The sequence below is a fragment of the Pagrus pagrus genome (genome assembly GCF_965226575.1).
Source record: "Pagrus pagrus genome assembly, chromosome: 18".
In the NCBI taxonomy this organism is placed as follows: domain Eukaryota; kingdom Metazoa; phylum Chordata; class Actinopteri; order Spariformes; family Sparidae; genus Pagrus; species Pagrus pagrus.
The window spans coordinates 24,402,469-24,427,400 of record NC_140202.1 but is presented as its reverse complement, the minus strand read 5'-3'; the positions used below and the strand labels follow the sequence as shown (position 1 = coordinate 24,427,400).

Sequence of the window (24,932 nt, the reverse complement as noted above, 5' to 3'; positions counted from 1 at the left end):
GGATGGCTACCCTGGCATTACATGTACAGTATGCACAGTGGGAGCGCGTTATAATGACGCGTTGTGGGAATAAAACGACATATAGGATGTGCTTATGGGGGCCTTACAACAAGCGGGCACGTTGATTAACTGTTATTTTTACAGTCTGAAATTACAGAGTGCGCGTAAAGCTCCACCATGTCCGTCAGGAGGGGCTGTAATTGGGCTGGATGAGCTGCTGGTTAAAAAGCGCGCTGATGACGCCGCGGAGGAGGTTTAACCAACAGGACTTTCTCCTCTGCTGCTGCTGCTCGGTTTCCTGTCAGAGAGGGAGGGAAAGAGAGGGAGAGAGAGACAAAGGTTCCCAGCCTGATAGCCCTCCTCATATATCCAGGACACCGCGGCTCTTTTCAGACGCATCTTCAAGTCAAAGCTCCGGAGAGACACCAGCTGTCTGTCAGTCAGTCAGTCCCGCTGCGCCCTGAACGGTCCTTCCGCAAGGATCCACCGGCGGTTAAAGGACTCCAAGAAAACGCATTTCAAACCACTGAGCGGGGTGAGTAGCCTCATCTTCTCACCTTAAGGACAGTGGAGGTTTCTTGAAAGATTGTGACAATAAGGAAAATTATATGTTGTCGCACTTGTGTGGAAGAATTGGCTGCTCAGGGAGAAAGGAAATCATTTTGGCTAAGATAAGAGATGGGGGGAAAAAAAGGTTTAAGTCTGGGAGAAGGGATATTTAGTTTGTTTTATAGATTGAATAAATCATAGTTCATATTCATGTTTCTTTAAGGAGAAATAACAAAAACAATGTTGTAAAGAGAGGAGCTAGACTAACCTGATTTGTGCGTAATGGAATATTCTAGAAATATTCTGGAGATAAAGGAGTTCAGATAGACCTGTAAGTTTAATAAAGTCATAAAAAAACACATGTGAAGCCTAAAGACACACTTTAAGGGGAGAAAAACAAAAAAACATTCAATGTATGACCTAATATTTATAGAAATATTCATAGTTTGTTCCTCAAGATCCATTGATGCTTTCCTAGACTGACCAGGTGCCCGGTGCCATCATGTCATGATTCACACACACAGTGTGTACAGAGCACAAGACACCGCTTGCCCTCCTGGCTGTTGAATAATAGTTAATTGCTGGGATTAAAGAGTGTATAGCCTGAGGCTAAAGGCTTCATGAGCTGGTATAACAAGTGAGTGACGCAGGAATCTTAGAAAGGTTTGTTTCAATAGCTCAGATTGTACTCAGAGTTCAGAGGAATATTATGTTTACTGAGAGGATAATCAGTCAGATTAGTTGATTAATCTTAAAGGAAAAGTTCACCCTGACAGGAAAATTCTGTCGTTGTCTACTCACCGTCATGCCCACAGAAAGTCAGGTGAAGTTTTGTAGTAAACAAAACATTTCTGGAGCTTCACAGCGAAACAGTGTTGCAGTATTCTCCTAAAAAACTGAATTAGATGGGGACTTGTTTAAAAAAATGGCTCGTTTATTTGAAAAGACGTTATTTACACTCTCGATGCACGGTGGAGACGGCGTGTGCGCTAAAGCTATTAGCTTTGCAGCTACTTTAAAAACAATAAATTACGTCTCCTCAAGTCAATTTGTGATCTCGGGGGTTCTGGAGACTTGGATTATATCAGAGCAGCTGTGTGGAGCCATTTATGTTTCCTTTAGTTGTTTTTATTACGTTTCTAAAACAAGCTATTCAGGAAAATGCTGCAACGCTGTTTTGCTGTGAAGCTTCAGAAACGAAACTTCACAACTTCCTACTTTCCATCAGGATGAGCAGCATTTCATAGCAGATTATATATTTAAGTCATTTTCTAGCCACATTTTCCGGTTACAGCTGATCGGGTTTTATTGCTCAGCATGACTTTCTTTTACATATTCTCAAAGTATGCGTTGACTTAAACAAGAAGTTTTCAGGTTGCTGTGTTGCTGAGGAACTGTTTCTTGGTAAAAGACACTGATTTGAATCTTACTTTTTGTTTATTAAGCATACATTTAAGGTCAATAAACACTCTGGCTACAACTCTACAGAAATAATCAGTCAATTTATGGATTTGTTGATGGATATAAGATTGATTTACGACAACAATGACACTCAATCTATCATTTAAAGTCATTTATCAAGCAGAAATGTCAAACAGTCACAAGGACCAGTTCCTCAAATTTAAGGATTTGCTGCTTTTCTCTGTTTCATCTCATTATAAGTTGAATATCTTTGGAGTTTTGGACCATTGGTTGGTCAAAACAAGGAGGTTGAAGATGTCACTTTGGGTTCTGGAAACGTGTAATGGTATTTCTTTAATTGATTAATGGAAAAAACAGCCAACAGATTAATTGGTAATGAAAATAATCATTGGGGCAGCCCGAGGCTTACATGGGGGATTCCTTCCTCTATCTGTCCAGAGTTATTGAGATGTAAATGAGCGCCGCTGGCCCAGACAGAAGCGAACCGTCCCAGATTGTCACCACCCAGGGAAGCTGCTGAATTCGGGGCTTTTGGTGTGTTTGTGTTTGTGTTTGTGTTAAAGACACAGTTCAGACATGCTGACAGCCTGTCTCCTCTCCTCTGTGACATAATCGTCTCTCTGACTTCTTCGCTGTCGGGTGTTCGCGGCTGCAGGGTAACTTCCCTCACTGCTGGGGTGTTTGGTCGTCATGGCAGACGGGGGTCAGAGGTGGTTTGGCAGCTCCAGACGACCCCCTTCTCTCGCTCTCTCAGGGGGGCAAGAAACCCTCCATTTGCCCTGGAAAAAACAAACAAACACTCTCTCCTCATGCAACAAAGGGTACATTTTTAGCTCAGTTAAGCAATTAAGCGATGGGATAGAAGAGGGCGATGATAAGTGTTGGTCCCTCAAGAGGTGTGGTTTTTAAAAAGTACTGTTTAAGATACTGTTTTAGCATGTTACAGGCTGTAATATATGTGATTGTGTTTGCTTTTTTTGGAGTGTAAAATCCACATAATTTCACGTTGTCTGTTTGAGGGCTGCAACTAATTAACCAATTTTTCTCGTTTTCCTTTTTTCTTTCATTTTTTAAATAAGGACGGGTAGCATGGCGTCATTGTATGATTTAGACACACCAGACCTGAGAATTTGATCTGTAAACAGCTAAAAGACTTGTAGTAATGCAACAGTTATTATATTTTTCATTCAATCTGGCAGTTGTTTTCTATATTAATCAATTACTTACATACTTTCCTTAGAATGAGCCTTTAATATCTACAGAGGGAGCAGCTCCTCTCTGCCACGTTGCACTGCCATGTTTCTACAGTAGCCTAGAAAGGACATTTTGTGTGTTTTCGTGTGTTTTTTTTTGCGAGAGGTAGGCGAGGGGTATTCGGTTGGTTGCAGTCTGCAGCCTCACAACTAGATGCCATGATATCCTACACACTGGACCTTTAAAATGTCCAGGGAATGTTTTGGATTTGGAAAAAAATAGAGAGAGAAGTTAAAAAAGATGATTCACTCTCCTGTGAACTTCCCTCTCCAAAGCCACGACGTAAACTGTAGGGCTGCAACTCCGTGTGTTTCCTGGTTGGTTGGTAGAATAAGAATAAGAAAAATGTCTTTAACAATGCGAGACAGGGCACTTTTTGTTGTTATTTGACATTTTTGTCGATAATGCATGGATCTTAGTGCAAAAATCAGGCATATTTAGGTGGCTGGTATCGATGAGTGATAACAATTTGAAGCAGATCCTAGAAGATTTGGAGCAATACAGGGCTATCAAGTTTGATACTGGGTTAGGTTTGATTGAATTAAAGGGGACTGTTGGGCCTCGGTGGAGGTATTTACTCTCCTGAGGGCAATTAATCTGCTGACTATTTTCAGGATTAATTGAATAATTAACCACAGGTGGCCCAAAGTGATGTCTTCAAGCTGCATCTTTTGCCCAATCAGCAGCCCAAAACCCAAAGACTCTTCATTTACTGTCATAAATGACAAAGAAAAGCAGCAAATCGACAAATTTAAGAAGCTGAAACCAGCAAATGTTTCACTTTTTCTGAGAGGATTAATTAATTATCAAAGAAATTGGCAATTAACTCTCCTTTGATCGACTAACTGATTAATTGACTAACCGTTGTAGCTTTAGTAAACTCATCAGTGTGTGGCTGTTCAGTCCAACCGGAGCTCAAACTGAACATCTCCAACATACAAGGTTTAATCAGCCAGAAACATTACAGATGCAGATCCAGCTGCTGATCATCTGTTTGTGGCCACAAACCAAACCACAGAACATGCTGTTGCATTTGTCTGATGAGCTGTTTAAAGATTTAAAAAGAAAACCATTGCTTCATACACTGATTTATAACTGATTTATATTCTTGGCAACATTTGTAAGAAACGCTGCAGGGCAATGAAACCGTTGACTGACTGTCAGCCAGAACCGAGGCTTTGTTTTTTTTATGGTGTTTACTGTTGTTGGATCAGATAGGAAGAGGTTTTTACTCTGAAATCTCTTCAGTCCTGCTGTATATTTTGGCCCGTGTCTCTCATCAATTACAGTTTCCGCTCTTGTTATTCTGGCTTATTTCCGGAAAACTTGCTCAATGTGTAATAGCCTCTATTAGTCACAGTGACTAACCATGGACGTCTGGTTTTTTGTTTTTTTGTCTCTCTTCCAGGGAACAATGAAGATGCTGCTGCCTCTGGTAATCCTACAGCTGCTCTTGGCACCAGCGCTCACGGTAAACTCCCACTCAAACAACTGATTAACTGTTTGATAACTGATAAAATCGTGGAAAAATGCCAAAAAATTGCACTGGAGCTTTGAACGGAGTGTGCTTTTTAATTATGTGGACTACTTTCACGGTTTCTCGTCCATTTTATTTTAAAAATGAGTCTCAGAGTTCGTTCTTGACCTTTAGAACAGCTGCTGTTTCCGAGGCCAAGAATGAATTTGAAACTCAATGAGATTTGGCAAAGAAAACACGAGTTAATATCGTGTTTTTTACACTGTGATGTCTTATATAAACTGCTGTCTTGTGTCCAGGTGCCCGGTGTGGATCACTGGGACACGTGGGGTCCGTATGGAGAATGCAGCCGCAGCTGTGGCAGCGGCGTGACCATGAGAACCAGGCGCTGCATCACCCACAGGTACGTCTCTTCCTGCCGATATCCATCTATCTTTTAATGCACCTACATGCTCATAAACGTGCCTGTGCACATGGACTCACAGTCAGCCTCTCTTTGATAGACTCAGCTCATTGTGAGCTCCTGAATACACACACTGTTTTTTTTTTTCCCCTCCGTGAATAAAACTAATTGTGAGGTTCATGGGCACAGACTGTATCTTGATTTTAAAAGAATGCCTTGAAGTCACGAGGACGTGGGCTTGTCTTACATCCAAAGCAGACTTGCAGGGAGGGGCCCTTTAACGTTAAAAGGACCTCTCTTAGCTGGGTGTTGCCCTTTGGCTGCTGAAGAGGATCAGATGAGGAGCGAATATTTCTATCTGCCCTTTTTTTAGGCTGAGAGGACTTCAGAAGTGGTTTTAAAAAAAAAAAAAATCCTCCTGAGCTGCTCACGTGTTCTGGTTTTTAAAGTATAATTCATTAAAATATGGTTTTCTGCCCATTTTTTTAGGCTTAGCTTTACATCTTGACTTAACATGGCAGAGTGAGGAGTCATAAAGTCGCGCTTGCTGTTGTTGCCAGCGTTCACTGTAAATATTCTGCTCATAGCTCGTGTTGCTGGAATCCAGCCGGCGTGTTGCCTCATGTAACACATAGAGTACATCTGTACTCGTGAAGTGGGAAGTGATGTGTGTCTTAATTCGGTTTACTGCAAAATGTTCACATCCTTTACTTCAAAATACTCCATTACAACCTTACTTAAAGGCAGAATGAGTCAATATAGACACAAGAATATTCATTAATGACCTGCTAGAAGTGTGTGACAGAGACCCTTCCTTCTGCTTGTATTTTTTTTTATTTTGCTGTGTTTGGGAAGTTCCTGGTCGTCAACCTTTGGGCAGTGTGTGTGCAGCCACCAGCCTAAGACAGCGCTGGCGGGACTCTTTCAAAAATGTAGCGACCAGGAGCCTTTAAGTAAAAGAATTTGCAGAAAAATCAACTTTTAAAGCTGTAATATAAGACTCCTGCATTATCCTTGAAATGTAGTGAGGTAGAAGCGTCAATAGTCAATAATGATTAAATTTCCAAAGTCATCCATCATTCATCAGCTCTGTTTGCTTTGTTTACCGGCCATAAAGTGTTTGCCAGAGCGACGGTGTGCCTCAGATATTGAGTAACGATTCTGGGGGAATTTTGATAAAAAAGCACAAGAAAGATGCCTTCCAGGCAGAACATGTCTGTAATGAGCTGTTTCTTTAACATGTCCAAACAGTTTTCACCTTGTGTGGTATTTTTGTTGCGTTTACGTGACGGAAAACTGTAGGAAAATGCAGTTTTGCACATTAAACATTAGCAGATTTCACGTTAGATGTTGCTCCATACTGATGCAGGTTTCCAACATGTCCGTGCAGTCAGTGAGTCAGACAGTTTGTCAGTGAGTCTGTTTCCCCCTCTTTACCTGAATGATGAATAACAGAGTCCTGCCCTCCACTACATAGTAGGATGAACTCTAGTCATATCTTGCCTGCCAGGTTTGCCAGGATCACACCTTTAAATACTATGATTAGACAGCTGTTGACTCATTGTGTGCTTTACAGGAACTCCCAACGTTACCCGACATCCATTTCTAAAAATTTCCTGACCTTCATCCAAAGAACTCGCACTTTAAATGGTCCGTTTTAATTTTGTGCGATCAATAATTTTGCGTGAATACCCGTCTCCTTTCCGTCATGTATCATTTTTAAAACAGAAAGCACTGTGCGATGTTTATTTTCCACCCCCAGGTGAAAAGTTGAAGGCAGGATATTGTCACTGACTGTTCGGACATGTTTTAGCCTCAGTTCTGGCGCTCTGACAGGAGTGCGTCTTGTTTTTAGGCTTAAGGGCAGGTACTTTTGGAGGTGACTTAATCATGAGTTATCAGCGTGGCTGGAAGGGAGGGAGGCAAAACAATCTGCTGTCTCACGGTGCACGTCGATGTTTGTGAGAGCTTAAGGCTCAACAGTGATGATGTTGAGGCTTCTCCTCTTGCTGAGAGCTCGATTTTTCTTTTCTTTTTTAAAAGGCACAGATTAAAGAGGAATGTTACTCAACGTCTGAGCCGAAACTTGTTATTTCTGCACTTGCAGACAGTCTGAGCTGTATATTTGCATACGTGCGCCGCAGTCCACCTAGTCATTAACTGTTTCTGCATTAAAATAATGACCCATAAACTTTTAATGAAACCCAAGTCAGAAAAGATTCAAAAGGGGATTTTTACTGCACAGATTAGGCTAATGAAAACACATTTTTGTGGTTTTAAAGGGGCACACCCATGATTTTACACATGAATGTCAGTTTGCTTGCCAAGTAAACATGTGAATACAGTTAATAATGTCTTCTGTGGCCAGAGTTGCCAAGTCTTGTGAGACAAATAAGCGATCGGGACTTCTGTAATGATGCTGTAATGACGCTTACGACCTGGAAAACATTATCCAGTAATTAAAATGTACATTGACAGAATATGTCAATGTCTATATCTATATCTAGTCTGTGTAGCCAGGCAGAAACTAAAAAGGCTGTTAGCAGACAGTGTTAATCAATGCACTAGGAAAAAAAAGCGAACATAAATGTGAAAAAATGACGCCATTTGTCAGGTTTTCTCTAACTATCAACCGTATTTCTTTTAAAATAAGCTCATGAAAAGAAGCCCAAAGAGACAGACATGACAACTCTGTGGCTCTTCAATAGCTTTCCAAAGTCTGAAAAACCCTCTAATGTCCTGAGGGTTTAGATTAAATTACTGAACAAAAAACAACGCCCAGGTTCATAGCTGACTGTCTGTGTATGAGGCTTATTTGAAAGATGTAGCTGATAACACGCTACAGATGACTTTTCTTCTTGGTTCAGCTTTGAGAAACTACTTCACCCCTGGGTTCCCACCTAGATTATTCTATCTCCATATCAGGTCAAACATCAGGGTTTATCTATAAGAAAATGAGCCAATAGTGTCTCATATTGATGCTTTATTCTCTACATACAGGACTGATGGAGGACACAACTGTGTGGGACCAGAGAAGTCTTACCGCTCCTGCAACATCCAGGTGAACAAACACAGCTGAATAAACTTCTTAAGATCTTTTCTCGTCTGCTCTGTATTTTTTATTTTCAGTGTACAGCCTATAAACGTGCTTACACTTTTGATAAATCCATAACCGCTTTCACATGACATTCATCTAACATTAAATTAAATTCTGTAAATACTGTGAGTTGTCGTCTGACCTCTCCGCTGCCTCCCTTCGTTCCATCAGGACTGTCCGGAGGGATCCAAGGATTTCCGTGAGGAGCAGTGCTCCCAGTTTGACGGCACCGTCTTCCAGGGGAAACTCTACAAGTGGCTCCCTTATTACGGAGGTCAGAAGTAGTCGTATTTCTGGATTTGCAAGGCCACATAATGGACATGAAATTGGGATACTGAATTGCCAGAGTGTACTTTTATTCTAAAATGAAACTGCTCTCTCTCTGACAGCTGAGAACCCCTGTGAGCTGAACTGCATGCCAAGAGGAGAAAACTTTTACTACCGCCACCGCAGGGCTGTGGTCGATGGTACACCCTGCCATCCTGGGCGCAGGGATGTATGTGTGGATGGAGTCTGTAAGGTACGCTGCACACAAAATGAACACAGACATGAGATAAGATACGATAAGAGGGGAAAACTGAACTACGTCTGTTCTTTCTGAAGCTAAATCTACTCTGTTAGAATGATAATCTGGGGAATATTTGTCACAAAGCAATCATTTCTCATATCATCACTTAAGAGGGAGAATCATGACCCCTATTTCCTATTATTAATTGTTAGGAATTAGTAATTGCATGTGCACTGTTCTGCTCTCTGTCTGACCCTGAACTCTGCCCTGTAGGTGGCTGCTCAAGTAGGAGTACTGTGTACTGTACCAAACACCGAGGAGAAGCAAAGAAGTTGATTACTTTGTTTAAAATGAATAAAACCAATCGCCTCATCCGTGCTGCAGATTTGATGAAAAAGCATCATTAGTGTCCATAAAATAGATCGTCTCAGAGGTGCAGACGCTGGTTGCGAGCTTCGCTTCATTAATCAGAGCGGACACAGTCAGAGGATTAGTTTCACTATGTAGTAATGTCAAACACTTATGCTCTCATTCTTTTCTCATCTAATTATCGCAGCAACCTTCTCCTCATGAAACACCTCCCTCTATTTAACCTCTGCCATTGTGTCTTTATCACCTCCTCTGTGGGGAGCAGCTGTCCAGAGTCCACTCCGCGCTCGGGTCTTATTTTTGAACCTTATTGTTTGTTTATGTATTTAATTTTCAGCTTCAGCAGAGTTTTGTTGGTTTTAGGATTGCTACCTTCACAGACACGTCGTGTCCCCACAGATGTACCCGTCCGTTACGCCTTGTTAAATGTTAAATCAGGCCTTGTATCGGTTTGGCCCCCTGAAGTGGTGTTTTGGTTTGGCCCCTGAACCGGCTATTCTGTGATTGGACTCTTTTGAGGCTTTTGTGTTGTAATGTTTATATTTCTGTCGATGCGATAACATTGGGACGTGAAAGCAGTGATGGAAGAAGTAGCCTACTCACATCTGTTACTGAAAGAATCCCAGAAACCCTGATCTCAATGCTATAAAAGTAAAACACTCGGTTGTATTAATAAGTAGGCAGGTTTAGTTCCTGATCGAGCGGAAACAGTGCTGGTTTTGAACCGTCTCAAGTCCTGGTGGAACCAATCTACAATGTGCAATCAGTATTTATTTCAGAATGATAAGTTAAAGCAAAACAAGCTGTCTGTTGCCAGTAAAAGTCACAGTACCGCTCTAATCTACTTCCCCACTTGTTCCTTTTTCAGCGTCTGGGCTGTGACAACATGTTGGAGTCTCCACAGCAGGAAGACCCCTGCCTGCAGTGTGGGGGTAATGGACAGACCTGCCACCGAGTCCAGAACAGCTTCTCTGTACGCGACCTGCCAACTGGTACGCTGCATGTGTCCAATCATTACGTTTTGTCACACCAGCAGAGCCTTCACAGAGGGACCAGACAGATAAAGAAACGTTTGAAAGATGTTTGCAGCGTTCTGTAGTTAAGTTTATTTTTTTTTTATCTCAGGCTACAACCAGATGTTCATCATCCCAGTTGGAGCCACCACCATCAGCATCAGGGAGACTGTGGCCACACGTAACTACCTTGGTGAGTGTTTGACTTTTTAGAAAACACAGAAATAGTTATAATTCTCTTGTATGTTCGGATGTATTCTGTGCATACAATGACTATAACCTCTCTTCCAGCTATCAAGAACCTGCGTGGTGAGTACTACCTCAATGGCCACTGGGTAATTGATTTCTCCAGGGCGACACCCGTTGCTGGAACAATGCTGTACTACCAGCGAGGCGCTGAGGGCGACAACGTCCCTGAAACCATCATCGGCCGCGGCCCCACCACTGAACCCCTCGTTGTTGAGGTAAGATTGTACATACTGACATAACGTTTTTGTACTTTCTTTGTCTGACAATTATGTAACTCCAAATCTCTTTTTAAAACAGCTCTACATAGAATTTATACTATACCTTTATGTGCACCCCTCTCCTCTCAGCTGATCAGCCAGGAGCCAAACCAGGGAGTGCAGTATGAATTTTATCTCCCGAATGGACGCTCCAGAGAGGGCTACTACTGGAGTTACGGATCGTGGTCTGCCTGCAGCAGGGAGTGTGGATCAGGTCAGGAGTCTTGCACTTAAACATTCAATTCAGTGTTTAAAGATTTTTTCAAAATTAAGTTATTCTGTTCCCTCATCAGGCTACCAGTCCCGTTTGGTCTTCTGCACCATCGATAACGAGTCATACCCCGACTATCTCTGTGCGTCTCTGCCGAGGCCACAGACCAACCGTACATGCAACCCACATCCATGCCCACAGACCCGCAGGTAAACTACAGTCATGTTACTCTGATAGTAAACTTTCTCAGAACTTTCTGAGGACACAAGCAGCCAGAGTTCATGTTTGTTCCACTGAAAGTGAATGGGGCTTTTCTCTGACTGTTGTTGGTGTATCATGACTGTCTGAAAGGATGGCGTACCTGTATCCACCCAAGTTGTGGAGATCCTCAGAAAGACCCAGAGCCTATGTGTTCAGGTAACCCAGGATCTGTGGTCGTGTAGAAGTCGTAGGTAGCTGCAAACACAGGGGGAGATCTGAATCATTAAGTCATGATTTTCTCTATTTGCTTTTTCTTAGCTACTAGCCTCTTAAAAATGCCAAAGACATGTAATTAATGTCCGTCACAAACTCTCCCCCTTCAGATGTGTTTGACTGTAGCATCTGTGTTTAGCGCCAAAGTCTGTTCCCTCATGTGAGGTCAGAACGACGGCGTGGGGCAACTGTCCAGCTCAGAGATCTCCCTTTCAACCATTTAATGATCCTCATTCATCTTGGACACACTTAACGTCTCTCTCCAGGGAGGCCAGGTGGTGATTTGATGCCAGATCTTTAACCTCCCAACCTGTGGCCTCTGTGCCCGATCCCTGAGCCGGGCTGCTGCCTGATTGCTTTAGCAAAACTGTAAACACTCTCTGTCCCTGTGTGTTAGTGTAGCCGTAGTGTTGTGAGGTGTTCGCAGGTCAAAGGTCGTCATGCAGGGGGGGGGGGTGTCGGGGATTGTGTACATCTGAATGGGACACAGCAGCAGCAGCGGCGTGGTAGTAAAGAGCCGGGGCTTCAGTCAGTGACTCTCTGGTATTTCCTGCTTCTTTTCTTTGATGCTGCTGCTGCTCAGAAACCTGAGATGTTTATGAAGCTCGGGTGACGCTTAGTGCACCCTCATTATCCCTCAATTGAAAGATACACTGCATGAACGACCGGAGACATGTGTGCTAAAGTTTGGGCAGAGATTTGGGGGATAAAGATTGCTGGTTATAGTGTTTGTTTTCTTCTAGTAATCAGTGTCTGTTCACAATAACCAGGAGGTGAGACATACTCTCTGTCTTGTAGCTGGAAGTCACTTTTTGGTTTGTAGAGTGCAGTCTCCAAAGAGGATGTGTTGTTTTTAATATAATCATGCCTCTAGTAGTTAAGTAGTTTTTGCCTTCGTAGCTGTGTTGTTAAAGCAATTCATCCTTTGTCTACATGTGCATTTTATTTGAGGGGTTTCATTCCACAATTCTGATCAGAACTAAAGTTTATTAGTGAAATATAGAAGGTTGATGTTCAAATTCTGCAGAAACCATCTGTCGATTCATCGATTTGTTGATGGATGTAAAATAAATCTACTCAATTGTCAAGCATTATCTGGTTACAGCTTCTCATATGTTAGGATTTGCTGCTTTTCTATGTTTTGGAGTTATTGTTTATTAATTTAACATTCAGTTTTGGACAAAAGCAAACAATCTGTCAATCTGGGAATTATAGATGGATATTGTTTATTATTATTTCTCACTCCTGGGTGTGGGTTGTGGTCAGAAGTCAGCCCAGATAAGATTACCCAGGTAAATGCTGACATTGCCAAGAAATGCTGTGTCACAGTTTACATATCGCTGGGCAGAAAAACAAAGTGGGGTTTCAATAAGAAAACGTCTCTTTGCTCTAAATGTCCCAGATTTTAAAATGCCAAATATCATATTTGCTTCTCAAAAACAAAATCTGAACGAACGGAATGAAACTCTTCATGTTTTCTCTACCACGTTACAACATCTCCTGACTTGTGTTTCCTCCCGGTGGGTTTCCCAGCTGGAGAACCGGTGAGTGGAACGCCTGCTCAGTTACCTGCGGTGGAGGCTCTCAGGTACGCAAAGTGGAGTGCATCTCCAATGATGCTGCGGGACCCCGCGTGGTGGAGGATGCCACTTGTGCTGCCTACGCCGAGGCACCGCCTTCTCTGCAGACCTGCAACATGCACAAGTGTGCCGAGTATCGTGCAAGCAGATGGAGCGCGGTGAGTGGACTGTTATTTACTAGTTACTGTGCAGATTGCATCCTGCAGCCAAAGTAGTGTGTTTTTAAATGAATTTATTTTATACAATCACTAATTTGTGATTATCAGAAAAAGGCTGAATATCGAACTCTTTATGCAGACATAAATGTACAAGATCTGTGTTTTAAAATCTGTGTTGTGTGCAGTGCTCAGTGACCTGCGGTTCAGGTCAGCAGACCAGGGAAATCACCTGCATTGGTTCAGGAGGAATGAGGCTGGAGGAAACATCCTGCAGCACTCTGCTCCGCCCGCTCGCAGCTCGACCCTGTGAGATGGCGGCCTGCCCGAGGACGATCAGCTGGCACGTTGGAGAGTGGGGCCTGGTGAGAACAGCAAAGACACAAACAATGCAGGGACACTTAGTGTGGCTGAATGTGAACTCATGCCATCCTGTCGGTTATAATCTCTCTCTGCGTTTTCCTCCAGTGCTCTAGGAGCTGTGGATCCGGCTCAAGAGACCGACAGGTGATCTGCTCGGACCAGGACAGGAGCCTGTACCCTGTGGAGCACTGTAACGCCAACCCCAAACCCTCCACAGTGGAGCGCTGCAACACCCAGCCCTGCTACAGCCCACAGGGTGAGCATAACCAAAACCACCTTGTAAATTAAACCTGCATCGCTTTTGATTAACTGCCCCATTAAACAGCTTCCTAATGAGTTCATGGTGTCAATCATTAGCTTCAAGTCTTCTTTAACACAGCATGATGTTCATTTAGTAAATTATGGTCCCATTTAGATTAAAATTGACGATAATGCAGGATGCTTCATGGCGTAGCTGCCTTGGGATTAACAAGTTGTGCTCATTGGTTTGTTGTTGTTGGTCTCGTGCAGTGGTGCCAAGCGTTCAGGACCCACGAGGACACGACAACACACAGACTGGTTTCCAGCCCTACGTGCCCGACCACGCAACAGGTTTGACTCCATCTCGAAGTTTATTACACAGACAGTACTGAGGATGTTTTGTGTGTGAGGTGATAGACACACAGTTTAAACCAGTAGAATGTCAAGAATACTGAAATGAAGCACAGAGCAATAACACAGCACACATTTCGACCCACAAGAAGCTGAACTTTGTCTGTGGGACTTTTTTCCTACCTCCATGTGTCTTTGCAAGCACTTAGTCTTTATCTCGCTGTTTTTACTTTTGCTAACTCTTCTTGACCTCACCTTTCTGTGAGCTCTTTTTTTTTGCTAGCTTGTCTTTTCTTTGTATTTTCTTGCTCTTTGTCTTTTCTGCTGGCTCGTTTTTTTTTTTTTTTAGCTCCTTTAATGTGTTCGGAGTACCAGTCAAAAAAAGCAACGGGCCACAAGTCATTTTCCGTAAAAGCCAGCAATATGAAGCCACAAGTCGCAACTGACAATTGTCACCGCGTGGTGGGTGTGATGCTCTAAACGTTGTGCTGACCCCAACTTTTAACGGCCACTTGTCTGTCTGTTTTTGCTAGCTCATTGTGTTTTTGGCTGGCACTTACTCTTTGGCTTGATGTTTGTCTTTTTCTGCTACCTCTTTTTTTGTTAGCGTCTTGCTCATTCTTTAAGTCATTACAAAAGCCCTTCATTGAAAATTGATACAACTCACTCTCTGGAAAGAGCTACTGAGCAGTTTAGACCAACATCTTAAACGTATAACTGGTAAATAACAAATAAATAACGTGATATTTTTCTTAACAAAACAGACTGTAGGTGTGATGGCACCCTAATAATTGCTCCCCTCCAGCTCCCCTGCACCTCCTCCTCTCTGCTGATATAACTCCTGTCACTTTGTGCCCATCGGCCCCTCCTTTTTCCCCATCCAGCCCCTGTCCCAGCACTAATTATCCAGGCCTGATTGACATGTTTTCAGGGGTCCATGGACACTGTCAGCCTGATTAAAATATTTCCGAAGCACTGAAGTGTGCAAGTGCTGGCTGTGGTGTTTTTTTGGCATGTTCTGGCATTCTGCAGCACCGACACAGTGTTCAGGAATGTCAAGTTTGAGGTCTGATCACAGGAACCACTTGTCCCAATTCAATCTCCGTTGTTCCCTGCTTCAGCTTCCAGTGAGGGCTGTGTGGCCTCGAGCACACTAGTTTAGGCTCTATTATAAATTTCTAAAGCAACGTGTGAACTCCTTTATTGCTTTGTGTTGTCTATTTAAACACCATGAACTGTGGGGGTCTAGCCTACATGTGTGAACTGTCCCCCCACTTGGCTTCATCTCAGTCCGCAGGCCTGAGACCGATCTGACCCAGACCAACACAGTCCATGACCCTCACGGCTCCTCCCCGGCCCTCCACTGCAGCCAGTCCCATTATGGCTGCTGCCCCGATGGACGCACTACAGCTGGGGGCCCTCAGGGTCTGGGCTGCCCATATGCCGCAGCTCCCACTGCTGTCCAGCCATCCTGCATTCAGACCAGGTATCCAGCTCCATCCTGTCATTACCCTGTGGTTGAGGTTACATATGGAGTCTGTTTAAGAGCTTTTGTCTGGGTGTCACTTTTATAACTGCGCTCTAACCAGAGATTGTTTGGGATTACGCATGACCACCATAACTACCATTAAGCGACCACAGTGTAGTTAAGGGTTTCTTAGAAATGACAGAGTTGCACATTTTTGTTATTTTTGGCTCAAACTTTCTGTACAAAGTGTTTTATTGTTTGTATCTTCTCACTTTTTGTTCTTGTCTGTCAGTTATGGCTGCTGCAGGGACGGATTGACGGCTGCTCAGGGCCCCAACAAGGAGGGCTGCGTGGAGTTTGTGGCCCCTGCACCCACCGTAAGCAAACATAATGAAAATCTATACATAGTGAAGAAGAGATCGACCATAATAAAGATGTCTGATAGTGTGAGGTATCGTCTGTCAAGAATGAAACGTTAGAAAACAGTGACATTTGATATCGATGCCTTCACAGTCTTCTTGCCTGTTTCTTCTCATTGTTCACCTCATGTTTCCACAGGCTGCTCCTTCTCTTCCCACTGAGAATGCCGTGCAGTGCCGTAGAACCACATACGGGTGCTGCTACGACCGCACATCAGTTGCAGGAGGACCCAACGGCGAGGGCTGCCCCAACCCACCCAACCACAGTAAACAACCGACACATTATTACAAGTTGATCTCTGGTTTTGTGTTCCTGCTTTTTCCGAAATTCACATGTGGATCCGTCCAGTACAAACACAATCTGAGACGCTCCATTGCCAGTGATTGAAGGGTTTGCTCACAGGATTTATTGTAAGCATGGGAAAATATGCAGTTTTGACTTTTCCTGTCCAAATATCTCCAGTTTATCCAGGCCTGCTCCAAACTTTATGATGCGATCAGTATAAATCCGGTTTTCTGTTTTTTCACTTCAGGGGTTATAGTCTTGGTCAAAGATGTGGCACTTAGAGAGAAATGTCAGTTTCCATTTGTTAAAAGAAATTAGTCAAACAAATACATTTTCCTCTGAAAAGGTTTCGATGCTTAGATAAAATAGAGAAAGAGAAGAATTCAAGTTCATTCATGACCTATTAAGATACAATATGTAACATTTCTGCATCAAAATGTCTGAAAAGACTCGACCCCCATTATATATTTTGTTGAGCTGTTGACTTCAATTATCCCAAATGTTTCCAACAATGTTCAAACCCAAAGAAATATGTTGTCTTTTTCAAGGTAAAGACATGGTCTTTGTCAGAGGATGTCGAATGAGCAGACCCTATCCACTGATGTGATACAGTTGAAAGCACAGGAAAAGCATTTTCCTAGCTTGTAGACTTCATGTTGGTAACCTCGCCCCTTCTGTTTCTCCGCTGCAGTTGAGCGCTCCATCTGCTCCCTTCCTCGCGCTGCCGGCTCCTGCAGCGACTGGATAACCCGCTACCACTTCGACGTCGTCACCTCCAAGTGCATGCACTTCTGGTACGGAGGTTGCCACGGTAACAGCAACAACTTCATGACCCGCGCCGAGTGCCAGAGGGCGTGCCAGGCTCCTGCGGCGAGCCAGCCGGCCCCGGGCCCTGTCGCTCCCGCTGGAGGTCCAGCTCCTAGAAGAGAGCCTACCCCTGCAAGGATCCCATCTGGAGCAGGCACCGCATCTGGAGGAGGAGCTGGAGCAGGTGGCTCACGTAACATGGGGAGGATTTTCACCGTGCAGGGAGGCTCGACCGGTAGCACCGGCAGACAGGCCTCAAGCGCCGCCACACATGCCCACAGAGCTAGAATCCAGCAGCGCCCTCGTCGGCCTTCCCATGGTACTGCTGCCCAGCACACCGGTCCAGCAGCGAGGTAAGACCCTGAAGACCCAGGGAGCGCGACGAAAAGCTCAGTCCCTGCCCCGTTAACAGCCTTCCTACCCCTGCTGAAGGAGCCCCAATGAGGAGGGGCAAAGAGTGAGCTGAAGGAGATTGAAACACCGTCCACAGACAAATCATGTGCATCAATCATTTACCAAAAAATATGATGATGATGTTGATGTTAAAGTTCTTTATCATGGTGTCATGAGTTTATATAAACCGCATCCAGAGTTAAGAACAGTAATTTTCAATAACACACCAAACATTTTAGAAATGAAGGATACCAGTTCTGATTTTTAAATATCTTCAGTAAAATGTCACTAATGCAGCATCTGTAAATGTAAAATGGAAGAGCAATAGAAGTGAAGACTGAATAAACAGCCCCAGCAGCACACATACGCCTCGCAGACATCTACGCGAGTTACGTTGGATAAACTTTTGCTAATCGGGAAGACGTTGGCGAGGCGTCGACCAAATGCCGACGCCTCACCGACGCCTTCCCTATTAGCAAACGCTCCACATGCTACGTCCTTCGAACATAAATTTTATTCCCCAGGTCTCCGAGACATATGTGTGCTATCTTAGAGTCAACCTTGCCTTCTTTTCTAAGCTTCTCAGACAAATTAGCTTACTTAACAAGGAACTCAACACCTCCTGAAAATCTTGTTTTCACTGACCTCTGGTGGTTCATCTTCTCACAGTGATGTAGAAGAGTGCTTTGGGTGTAGCAGCTGTGGTCTAGAACCAGAGAGGGCAGTTAAACAGGCTGGTGTTGAGTTACTTTTAAAGGCATCGTAGTAATAAACATTTCTGCTTTTAATTGTCTTTATTTACAACAAAGTATTTCACTTGTTTTGCTTTATTTTATGCAAACCTGCTGTTTACATCGTTGTGGTGCTAATATAATCCAAACCCTTGCTTTGTAAAACACACCACAGCTACGCTACTGTACTTCTAACTCCACAGACTCTCACGCTTGCAGCAAGTAGCGGCACCTCGTTTTCTGTCTTTAACCTCAATAAAGGAGGTTCTGGAGAAGTTTACAACCTCACAGCGACCCTAAATGGACAGCTCTTCTGTTTAATGCTTCTGGGACTTTTCACTGTGTGTCAGAGTTAAACGTTAGTCGTCTCGTGCTTTTGTTTTGTGCCTGCTGTCTCACCGTGTCAGTCGCCACCACCTTCGGGGCTTTGTGTTGTCGCCGTGATGTCACTAGATCAAACTAATAAAGGTTGTGCTGTGATGCTTCATCTGTCTTTTGTGTGTGTGTGTTTAGTCACTAAACCTCCTTCCTCACTTTATATTTGTGTAGTTGTGTGTGTTAGCTACGTCACAGGTTTTAGGGGGACACTGCTTCATGCTGGGAAATTTGGGTGTTTTAAAATTGTCCTTCGTCTGTTTGTGTGTTAACATCACCGTTGATTTTTAACGCACATCATTTGTTGTTTTGTGGGTGAAGGGTTCATTGCCTCGTCACTTTCTTCATGTTGCATGGGCCATTTGGGTGCCAAAGCTGGGTTTCTCCTCTGTCTCTTCTGTCTGAGCTCTCTCTGAAGCCAGGTTGTGGGCAATCTTTATGCTTGCTTTGGTGACTACTAATCAGAGTACCAACAGTAGAGCATAAAGTGACTCTTTCACTCTCTTCCTCCCTTCTCTTTCTTTGATTTTCCAACTTTCTCCTGATCGTCCTTCCCTCTTTTCCTCCTTTCCTTCCTTCTGTCCTTGTCTCCCCCCTCCTGTGTCCTCAGTTTGACCCTGGGAGGAGTGACCATCGATAAGAGTGACCCCTCTCAAGTGGAGGCTTTAGTCGGGCAGACGGTCGTGCTGCCCTGCAGAGTCAGCCCGCCGCCGTCCTCCACCGTCATCGTCGATTGGAGAAGAGATGGCGTCCCTCTGTCTACTCGCAGGTCAGTAGCAGCACACACTCGATGGTTTCACATACATTTAATTTTTGATTTCTGTCAGTGTTTGTGATCATTCTCTACCTCTTTATTTTCTTCAGGCATCACCAGCAGCCCAACGGTTCCCTGTTGGTCGGTCCTCTCACTAAGCTGGACTCCGGTTGGTTCTTGTGTGTGGCTACTCGTGAACGGGAGAGAGACCACCGCTACATTTACCTGTCGGTCACAGGTAAGGCAGCAGCATCTGCATGACGTCATTTCATTCGAGAAAGGAGTTGTGCAAGTGTGGTGACGTAGAGAGGAGCAAAACCGGAAGACAGGGAGTTACGTAGCATTGGTTTGAAATATCTCAACAACTTTTGGATGGATTGTCATGAAATTAGGAAAAGATGTTCAAGATTTTGGTTGATTTGTCCGCCTCTGACAAAAAGTCTGGACATTTTTGACATCTATTGTATCTACAAATCCAAATTATGCATTGATGTACAATACACAGAGTGTGGATTGTCCGGTAAACTCCACATTGTATATATGTTTCAAGATCAGCGCACTCTAAGAAAGCTTCTGAGAAAACCTTTCACCCCTTGTGCATTCGGCTAATTGGGGCCAGATTCAGTCAAAACCTTAATTTGACCGACTTTAACCCCAATTATTCTGTCTCGGTCGAGGTGAAGCCCTGATGTCATAGATGATGTCAGAGGTTGTGTCACAACACGCTGACCTCGAGAAGTCAGCTGTTCTTTACGCATGATGGGTTTATGTAACGTTATGTGAGTGAATGACAGGAGCGTTCGTACAATCGTGTGTGTGTCTCACAGAGGGATCTTCTTCGCTGACTCCTACCTCACTGCCCAGAGATGGTCCTTTCCCTCGGTAAGAACAACTCCTTACTCTCCATAAACATAAAGCTTTCTGCCATGAAGATCAGAAATTGAGGATTGTGGGTACAAAACACCCAAAGGCATGGACAAAATCAAATTCCTGTAACTTCTATCAGGTTCAGTATCGAGCGGTCGGGTTCATCTTCGGTGGAAATGCGATCGGGACAAACAGCCAGACTTCCCTGCAGGATCGTCCCTCCCTCAGCTCTTCAGTCTGTCAACATTCAGTGGACTAAAGATGGACAGCCCGTCAGTGACTCCAGGTAATCACCATACTGCTCTACTGATTTACTCACAGTATATCTGATTTTGGAGGAACCGCCAAAGTCTTGAAATTCCTGCCAACTAACTGCAATTAACTCTGGTAGGGCTTCAATTAAATGACAAAATGTTCACACATAGTCATAATATAGTTATTCCAACAATTGCAAATTAGATTTTAAATGCAATTATAATCCTTGAAGATTCCCTGCAGACACGTTTAAGACATAAAATACACTGAACAATGATATAATAATGTTTCTCACCAAACAAAGTACAGTTACCAAGTTGAAAATTCATGAAATTATATCAGACATGTGACTCAAGTCTCTGCTGTGTTGCAGGTACACGCAGCACACAGACGGCACGCTGATCGTCGGCCCTCTGAAGTCTGAGGACTCTGGTGTTTACACCTGTACGGCCTCCAACCAGCAGCAGCTGGAGCAGAAACAGCTGCAGCTCAGAGTCCAGAGTGAGTTTTATTCATGTCTTTAACATCATAGTAAACACTGAACATGGACAATGCATGTTCAATATGAATGCAAGAGACTTCTATCATTGTTGTAATTTCACGCAATCACCAGCAGAGGTCAGCAGATCTGAGTGTGATTACAACAGACTGTGTTAGAGCTGCTGTTTCTCTAGGTTTAAAAATCTCATTCTGTTTTTATTGTCCAGCGGACCTGAAGATCACCACAGCCCCCAATAACATCCAGGTGTCTGAGGGCAGCACAGCTCAGCTCCCCTGTGTGGTGTCAGGAGACAACGTCAATATAGGCTGGTCCAGGTAGGAACTCACGTTATTAGGCTCAAGTGTCTATATCCTGTTGGACCTGATGATGAAGTGATGCCTCATTTTGGGCTCACCAACAATCAACAGGCCTTTTGTCACCCACAATAAAACAAAGTGGAAAGGAAGTAATCTTTCAAATTATATTTAATCAAACACCACTCTGGGGTTTTACATACACAAATGTGATTTTTATACAGTAGAAGAAATCTTTTTCCTCAGATGAGGTGACAGATTTTTGTAAATGGGGCCCTTAAATGTTAAATCTGTAAGAAATTAAAGCCTCTATCAACTAGCAGGAGTAAAACAAGGTGCACCGAGCTCATCAGCCTTGAACTGGACCTCCACTTTCTCCTCTCTTACGACAGAAACGGCGTCCCGGTGCGTCCAGACGGTCGTAAAATCCTGCTGTCTTCTGACGGCAGCCTGATCCTGAACAACGTGAAGCCTTCAGATGAGGGCACTTACACCTGTAACGCTTACACCGGCATCTACTCTGTGAGCGCCACAGCTGAAGTCAGAGTCACTAAAGACACACAACAAGGTGAGAATCAGACATGGAAACTGTTTGTCCCAGATTAACCAGGTGGAATCCAGGAGAAAATAACAAGTTTACTTTGTTTCACCATTATCATCTTTTGTCTGAAAGCTTTTATAAAGTTCTGTGTATTGTTCTGAATTCATGAGGCACAACAAAACACTGTCCTTTATTTCTGCTGTTGCAGGTGTCGATGTGCCGCCAGAATGCGTCGACCAGCCTGAGCTCGCCAACTGCGAGCTGATAGTTTACGCCCGGCTCTGCTCCAACTCGTACTACTCCAGTTTCTGCTGTGCCAGCTGTACCAGGCATTCGCAGAAGAACGACAGGTTCGGTCGGCTAGGCTGAAGCCGAGGAGGGGTGCTACAAACTCTGGGACGGGTGGGGGAGAGGGGACGGGAGGGGGAGAAGCCGTTTTGGAGGACTGAATTTTGAAAAAACCTTCCAACACTGAACTTCTGCATTTTGCCAAAATGAGTTAAAAAAGCACAAATCTGACCAGTTCAAGAACACATCGATAAAAAGGGACTGATACTGTAGCTGTAGATGCTGTGAACCAGGAGTTTGCAGGTTGTGAACACTTTTTGTTCAGGGAGTCTGTTTGTACACTGCTGCATTAAAACACTGAAACATTGAATAGAGGCCTTAAAGTTAAAGTCTGTTGAATGAATAAGTTATTTACTCACTGGACCTCGTGCACATGTTCTCTGTTTTCTAGAGGATTATGATGATTTTACTTTTCCGCCCATTAAATCCAGTAAACCCCTCCACGTGAAATGATTCCATCACTGCTGTACTTGTTGTGACCACTGCTCTTTTTTTTTAATCTATATTTTGGCATTTCACGGATAAAAGTTTGTATTTTTCTCTTTGCATTGTTTATTTTTATGTAATTATTTGATAATAAAATCATATTTTGATTAAAAAAAAGGTTCTAGTTTTTGAATAAGTTGCTCCTGCAGGACTTGTTTTATCAGTTTGAACCACAGGAGGTCGCTCAACATGAAGACTCAGCTTAGCTGCTTCGTACTAAACGTCTCTGTAGTTCCTGAACTGTGTTGACTGATTATAGAAAATTAATCAATGATATCTCTTAGATTACATGACTAAAATTGATGTTTCCTACCATATTAACACCAGGCTGGTATTTTACAGCTTGAATGAACAACCCCAATCATGTTTTCCCTTGTTTTAGCTGTGCCTTTATTTCTGTTTTCCAACTTAAAACCAGTCAGACTCATTTTATGTGTAGGCCACACATATTTTTTGTAAAAGTAACTGTGATCATGAAGGTTTGAAGATGAACTTTTCTCTTAGTTTTTAAATATCAGAGGAAATTTGAGTTTTGATGATCTGACAACCCTGCTCTGACATCAGGTCAGTGTAGTCTGGCTGTTACTTCTGTAATTATAGGCATTTTTCACAGAGGACATTAACTTTTGCTCACTGTCACACTGTCATGAATCACGGGGACACCTAAAAAGAACAGAGCCGTCGTTGATGCTATTAGCAACACATGATTTAGAAATGTTTCTCATCTCTTTGTGTCCTGGTGTTTAATATCAGTGAAATAAGACATGAAAGACTGTTTTTCATGATGAAAAACACTAATGTTGGTCACGTATTAATACTTAGATTTAAATGATAAAACAAAAACAAATAAATAACATTCAAAACACAGAATAAGCACATTAAAATGTTTAGAAAGATTCAATGAAAGCTGTTGAGGCTGGTCTGATGTATCAATGATGTACAGTATATGATTATCCTGCTCCAATACAAAACTCCCATATGGAAATCTCACATTACGCCTTGTTTCTATGTTAGATGACATGGTTTGTGAAAAATAACGTGCACTATTTTGTACTCCACACTGTCCTGTTAGTATACGTAGATTGATAATGTTATAGATCACTTTTATAGGTGCTGGAGGTGTTTTTAATCTTAGTTCAGAAGCAGTTTGCAGTTTGGCACATGAAACTGCAGAGAGTGATAAATGCTGTTTTGTGTTACGTAACAACCAGAGATGAAAACAACAGCTTACAAATTTACCATCAGGGTTTTACAGGAGGAGATATTATTACCATGTTCGCAGCTGCTTGACACAACATGTTTCTGTTGCGGTCTCACCGACTGTGTTTCCTGTTTATGTGGCTGCAGCGAGCACAAACATGTTTTTTGAGGGAAACAAATGTAGAAAGTAGGACGTGTTTTTCTTCAGTTTGAGTCCCTGGAGTCATAAATACATTTAAAAATGTTTGATGAGCAGTGGTGGAAAGTAACTAAGTACATTTATTTTGTTATTTAGTGTTTATTATGATTTACAAAGAATTATAAACATCAGTTGCAACTTTGCAATAAACAATTGATTAATACATGGTTTATAAAGCATTTCATTGTTTGTTAACTAACGTTTAACAACTACAAATTTACCAGCAGTTGTGTGAGCTATTACACACATTCGTGTTCATTGTGAAATGTAAAAAGCTTTTATTCAATTGTGCAAAATGTAAAAACTAGATGTGACTTCAATAAACCCATTTCAAAAAGGTCAAATGAGTTCTTCAGTTGACACAGAAACTGAAGTGTTAGCAGCTGTTTGCTCAGAGATGCAGTGCGGGGTTGTTGGGTGCAGAGATGCAGGTGTGAGCCGGAGGTTGCGGTGACGAGGAAGGTTGCACCTTCGTCATTTCTCAGCACAGAGAGCGATCTGCAGGCTGCTGTATGACCACATCCTCTCCTCCGCTGCCGCTCTCTGCTCCTCTGCAGGGTTTCAAACCCTTGCCAACAACAGCTTCGACCTTTTTCTGTGCACAGATGAGACGGTTGATTTCCTGTTGTTGTGTGATAGACTCACTCACACTCTCACATTTACTTTCCTACTCACAAAAGATAACTTCTTTATTCATGAAGGGAATATAAACTCTCATAAGCTTCTTTCATTTGTGCAAAATGGAAAAACTAGATATGACTTGATATGAAAAACAACGCATGAAAGGTCAAATGAGTTATTAAAAGGAATTTTAAAATACAGATTAGTCGACGGAATTTAATTTAAATGAAATGCCACTTTAGTCATCTCTCAGTTTGATCAGTGGAAAAACTTCTTAAGACTCAAATGAACCAGTTTATCTGAGCTGGGATGTTCCAACAAACTGCATGTGGGTGAAAAATAGTTTCTTTTTCTCAGAAAAGGCAGATAGGTGAGCTGCTAAAAATACCTCCACAGATAAGACGTGGGGTAACTG

General features: G+C 43.0%; 1 protein-coding gene across 2 annotated transcripts; it reads left to right on the top strand.

Annotated features, from left to right (window-relative positions):
• The first annotated feature begins 310 nt into the window (after positions 1-310).
• Positions 311-22,033, top strand: paplna (papilin a, proteoglycan-like sulfated glycoprotein). Of its 2 annotated transcripts, XM_084380502.1 has the most exons (28): positions 311-535; positions 4,634-4,696; positions 5,002-5,105; positions 8,106-8,166; positions 8,374-8,476; positions 8,592-8,722; positions 9,948-10,071; positions 10,205-10,285; positions 10,384-10,556; positions 10,689-10,812; positions 10,892-11,018; positions 11,161-11,226; positions 12,817-13,021; positions 13,207-13,383; positions 13,487-13,637; positions 13,892-13,972; positions 15,263-15,458; positions 15,733-15,817; positions 15,999-16,125; positions 16,837-17,305; positions 19,062-19,220; positions 19,316-19,443; positions 20,033-20,087; positions 20,212-20,358; positions 20,701-20,828; positions 21,035-21,143; positions 21,515-21,690; positions 21,872-22,033. In XM_084380502.1, exons 2-28 carry the CDS (start codon positions 4,640-4,642, stop codon positions 22,030-22,032), a joined length of 3,705 nt encoding a protein of 1,234 aa, XP_084236628.1. In that variant the 5' UTR covers positions 311-535; positions 4,634-4,639; the 3' UTR covers position 22,033. The 2 variants fall into 2 exon arrangements, with proteins under 2 accessions (XP_084236628.1, XP_084236629.1); XM_084380503.1 differs by lacking the exon at positions 11,161-11,226.
• The last annotated feature ends 2,899 nt before the right edge of the window (positions 22,034-24,932 follow it).

What these genes read in the sequence shown, in the direction of transcription:
- paplna (XM_084380502.1), top strand. Translation starts at nt 4,640, where the DNA reads ATGAAGATGCTGCTGCCTCTGGTAATCCTACAGCTGCTCTTGGCACCA. An exon ending in GTGTGGATGGAGTCTGTAAG is followed by an intron (nt 8,723 to 9,947) that starts GTACGCTGCACA and finishes TTCCTTTTTCAG; the next exon opens with CGTCTGGGCTGTGACAACAT. An exon ending in GTCAATATAGGCTGGTCCAG is followed by an intron (nt 21,144 to 21,514) that starts GTAGGAACTCAC and finishes CTCTTACGACAG; the next exon opens with AAACGGCGTCCCGGTGCGTC.